Source organism: Carassius auratus, chromosome 38 (assembly GCF_003368295.1).
Source record: "Carassius auratus strain Wakin chromosome 38, ASM336829v1, whole genome shotgun sequence".
NCBI classification, from domain to species: Eukaryota; Metazoa; Chordata; class Actinopteri; order Cypriniformes; family Cyprinidae; genus Carassius; species Carassius auratus.
Window position 1 is genome coordinate 7,429,382 of NC_039280.1, and position 5,101 is coordinate 7,434,482.

Below are 5,101 nucleotides of genomic sequence, written 5' to 3' on the forward strand. Positions count from 1 at the left end.
GATTAATGTGCTCTGGGCTTTAGCCAGACTCTGTTGTGCAACATAGACATGGTCTATTGACAGTATCTGAATCATGCAGATATCACGAAAGGGCTGCTTAAACTCATGTGAACTGCTTTATATTGTGATGGTTGAAATAGAATTATATATCTCGCCCCCAACTTCTTCTTTTTTTTTTTTTACTGCAATAAACAGCTGAATAATCCTTGGGTGTGTATAAAAGCAGCACAGTTTCAGTCACGTAGAATAACACACATCTTAACACCCTTACCTGAACACTTTAGATATAAATTACAGTTAATGAACAGGCTAAATTAATTGGCTTAATTTAAATCAGTTTATTAATTAATTGCAAAAATCTGCTTTCTGCTAAAAAAAAAAAAAAAAAAAACTTCATGCTAAGTATAGTTAAAATCTGTTAACGTATTTATTGATATATCACTTAAGATTTACTGATATACAATTATAATTCAACTTTTTTTATTATTTCTTAATTGCGCAATGCACATTTCTTAATATTATGCCCAAGATGTGTTTTAATATCATTATTAATAAAGATAGTATGATCTCTGTGTAGTATCAGTCTTTAAATGCAAGATATTTCAAGTGTTCCTAAAGTATTTTAACCCACTTCTGCACAATTAAAGCAGAATTATATATTAAATTATATATAAATATATATATTTTTTAATATATTGATTTGTATTAATTTACATTTAACTTGTAATATATAATATATAATATAATTTATAATATATATATATATATATATATATATATATATATATATATATATAATTTGTAAAGCAAACTCAAAACAATATTTTTTTGATTGAAAAACATTTTACAGTGATAATCAAAAAAAAAGAAATTGATCAGCATATTATTTAATTTATATTTGAGGTTTTTATTTTATTTAAATCATGCATTGTATTGCTTTTCAGTATTTTAGTTATTTAATTAAATATATGGGCGCTTGATATTGGAGAAAGAAAAAAAAGACAAATAGCTGTTTATATTTGTACAGTTTGCTGTTGAATAATCTCATACCCTTTTAAAAAGCATGTTATTTGGCACATAAACAACATTTATTCTGTAAACGTGTTTGACAGTGATACTGTCCTTCTGAAACAAAGGACTGCAGACTTTTCAAAACAGTCTGACGGACTTTGTTGTTCTTCATGGAAATGTACGGCACAGTCTTGCATGCGAGGTCAGAGACAGGGCAGATTCTAGATAATTTGGTATTTCTAATCCCAGATTAGCTCACTTTTCATATTTGTGCATTCATTATAGTTACAATAAGTGGTTTTGGTGTTGGTTTATCTAAAATGTTATTGCATTATTAGTTTAATGTTACTGATAGTGTTTTCATTGGCTTTTATCTGTATAATAGTCTGCCACCTGTCAAGCCATTATTTACATAGAATCTTTTGATGAGCTCTGCCTCTTAAATTATTGCCTTTAAGGCATTTATCTCTGTACGCTGTGTTGACAAACCCACTTTAAGCTTTTGCTTTTCTGCTTTGATACTGGATTTAAGCATTGAATTAAAGCAGTAGACACATTAGTGCACCATAGAGTGTATTTTCCTTTGTGATTGAAATAAACAAGAAATTTAATCGGTGACAAATGCTGACAGAAAAATTATTTCAACTAGCTAAACACACTCCATATAATTTACAGTAGACCTACATTTGAGCACTTAAGCAGCACTTAAATGCATGCATGCCTTTGCATTAGATAACAAATATTAAACTGAAAAATTTTAAGAGTCAATAATGCAAAACATTTTACAAACCCAATATTTTACATTTCAAATTATATACTAAAAACCGTTTAGACACATTCTGACTTTGTCAAAACACCTATCTAGTAAAATAGCATCAAAGAGTTTAGCATCATTTGTTTGCTAGCACTTTTTGGTTTAATATTTTGTTATCTAACGTAATATAATTCGTAGATTTTAAGTGTGCATATTTGTCCAAATGCATAACTGTACAACATTTAAAAAAGACGGTTATAACTACAAATGATAGAAACTCGTTTGGGTGAAGTGTCTTTGCTTTGGCTTAATGATCATTATTGAACATCAGTATATCATATTCCTCTTTTGGTTTCATGGTCATAGTTTATTGTAGTTTCAGCATTGATAATCCATGGAGGGATAGCAGTTTCGTTTACTCTTTGGCTGTTTTTGATTGTTTATGTCTCCACAGTCATTTTCCACTTGATGCTACAACTCTGGTAAATCAGTACAGGCCACCACTTAAAGTGTTTCCTGAGATCCACGGCTGGAAGCAGAACATGTAAGGATAGTAAGGGAATGACTGGTATACTGGAGGAACAGACGGACTGGGCAGCTCCTCGGTGTTGTATTGCCTCTGGTCGTTTCTCACAAGTACTTTCACTGCTACTCTCTTTGCCAGGGCTGTCGTCGGAGCTGTCGTGAGCTCGGCTGCCATTTGTCGCCGTTTAGTTTTGTATCTCCTGTTCTGGAACCAGATCTTCACCTGCGTCTCTGTCAGTTTGAGTGCTCCTGCCAGGTCGGCCCGCTCTGGACCAGACAGGTACCGCTGCAGGTTAAAACGGCGCTCCAGCTCATACACCTGTGCGTGAGAAAACGCAGCCCGTGACCTTTTTTTGCTCGATTTGGGGTTGTCTTCAAAGTTGCAGCTCTGTGGTTTCTCTTGGTCCTTGTCATGATCTGTATTGATGGATCAAAAGAGGTTTAGACACTTTGTGTTACATACAGGAGCTGATATGAAAAATAAAATCTTAAAATAGTTGTATAATACTCATAAGTGACTGTTAAGAGCTTAATAGGACTATAATGTGAATTGGTGTGTATATTAGGGAGATTTTTACTTTAAAGCATGCAGTGAGAAATACATAATTTTAATTATCTGAGAGGAGACAAGGGCAGTGCTTTTTCATTTCAGCTTCTTTAATTTTTTTACGTGTTTTAAACTTTGATCTATTACTCTGGTATAAAAACTGTAAATATAGTGTCAAGTGCAAAGAGTGATATTATATATATATATATATATATATATATATATATATATATATATATATATATATATATATATATATATATATAGCTCCAGTACACTATAATCAGAAACATAAATATTTTAAATGTTGGAAAATCTCTTTATTGTTGTAATCAAATACTTAATGCTACCCCTATTTCAATTTAAATATTTTAATTCTAAATGGTCACCTTTTTTTTACTTTAAAATAAAATTGGCTTATGATTAAAAATCAAAAACACTGCATGTGTGTATTTGTTTTTATGCCTTGTCTGTTTTTTTAAAGCTTAGAAAAGCTTGTGTGCACGTTATTTATCAAGTATTATTAAAATATATTATTAAAAAGCACACGCTGATGATACAATTTTTGTCATTTAATTTACCCTAACGTGATTATGTGTTAAAATATTTACAGGTAAGGCAAAAATATTTATTGGGTAAGAAAGTAGGCCTATAATTGTTTTACAGATTTGTGATCATGTTTATGCTAAACGACGGAAATTGTATCGAATTAGCAGCTTCTATCGGTTAATTTTTGCTATATATTGTACCCACAAAAGCTAAATAAAATAAAATGGTTTATAATTGAGTAGCCTATATAAGCAGTATTCCTCACAATTTCGACTAACACGCGTTTTTACGTTAAAGATTCGTCTGTTTGATTTATTTTCTAATGGATTGTTTCTATTGCATTTAAAATGCGTCATGTGCCGTTTCTGAGACGCTGAAATTGAGTGACGCATAATAATTATTTCTGAGAGGAAAATATTGATTACCACAATAATGCACAGTGTCTAAAATATCCGGTACAGACAAAAGCACGTTCATTTACACAGTTAAGTTTTTCTAAACTGTATTAGCTAATCTGTGGCAGACAAAATATTATAAAAATATCCAAGTTTGACACACGTGTAGTGCAAAAACCTGTGGTAACAAAATGTTTAACATCACAGCCCAATCTCCAATACAACGTAGGCTATATGAAGTTGTCTTAATGTCTCACCGTGCTGTCTTTCTGGTGAATTGTCTTCTCCTCCTGTTGATCCTTCCTCACATGAATGCTGGTCGGAGGGTGAAGAGTCCAGCACGAGCACACAGGAAGAAATGCTCTCAGCTCCATCGTTCCTCACCGGCAGAGAAGAGCTCGAACGACCCTGCGCCTCCTGCTCTTCTGCGTATTCCTCATCAAGTCCGGCATTTCTCTCGCAATCAAGTCCTCCGTTTAATATGTTGTGAATGGAAAAGGAGGTACGGTTATTCGCCATTTAAAACATAACCTACCTAACCCCCTCGTCAGTTTCCGATGTCCCGCAGTTCTGCGCTTTTATCTGGGAAGCTCCTGCGCTTTCATCACGGTGAATTAGTACGCAGTGTAATTGGGCTCCTCTATGCTTGTCGTTTAATTGAGGAAAAACGTCTCCTGCACCAATCAACGAGCAAAGTGTCAGGAAATGTCATGTGTGCATCAGTTTCCTCTCTTTCCCTTCAGACGCGGTGCCAATGAGCTTACTCGAGCATTTCGCTCCTCCCTCTAAAATAGACGAGTAGAACTGAATACCCACCGAAATCTGTTTACTACCACATGCTCTTACTGGCTTTGTTGAGTTTCACGACACTTTTCGATGACAAACAAGATTGTCTGAGACGATCAAAAGGAAAATTATTTTGAATAGGCTATTTAAAGCACATACATGTAGCGTTGTGTGTTCTTTGTAGTTAAAAAAAACATTATGGCATTTTCTAAAATAAAAAAAGCTCTTAGGCTACATTTAAAGTGGTTTAACCTTTGCCCCTTTAATACACGCGAGTGTAGGCTAAACTTAGCTAATCATCGTTTTTAGAAACGTTTTCAAACACAGTTCAATAAGCTATATAAAATCTTTTAATAAATATGGTCAACATATCTGACAATATTAAGAAAAAACGTAATGACTTTTGACAGAGTTATGAAGGTCTAAAGGAAAACATCTAGGCTATGATTATTTTGTCAAAGGACAGCAAAATGTATTGCTGCATGTTGGTTAAGCAGCACTGACTCGGATTCGCCTTACAAAATTGACAAATTA

At 33.3% G+C, this 5,101-nt stretch overlaps 1 protein-coding gene across 1 annotated transcript; it reads right to left on the reverse strand.

Annotated features, from left to right (window-relative positions):
• Positions 1-1,096: 1,096 nt before the first annotated feature.
• On the reverse strand, positions 1,097-4,605 carry LOC113057520 (homeobox protein zampogna-like). Its single transcript, XM_026224942.1, has 2 exons — positions 4,039-4,605; positions 1,097-2,707 (listed from the first exon to the last, which is right to left on the reverse strand). Exons 1-2 carry the CDS (start codon positions 4,298-4,300, stop codon positions 2,253-2,255), a joined length of 717 nt encoding a protein of 238 aa, XP_026080727.1. The 5' UTR covers positions 4,301-4,605; the 3' UTR covers positions 1,097-2,252.
• Between the last annotated feature and the right edge of the window lie 496 nt (positions 4,606-5,101).

Bases quoted from the DNA above. Each gene is read 5' to 3' on its own strand.
- LOC113057520 (XM_026224942.1), bottom strand. From the start codon at position 4,300: ATGGCGAATAACCGTACCTCCTTTTCCATTCACAACATATTAAACGGA. The intron at 2,708-4,038 runs GTGAGACATTAA...CCATCAATACAG, and splicing joins TTCACCAGAAAGACAGCACG to ATCATGACAAGGACCAAGAG.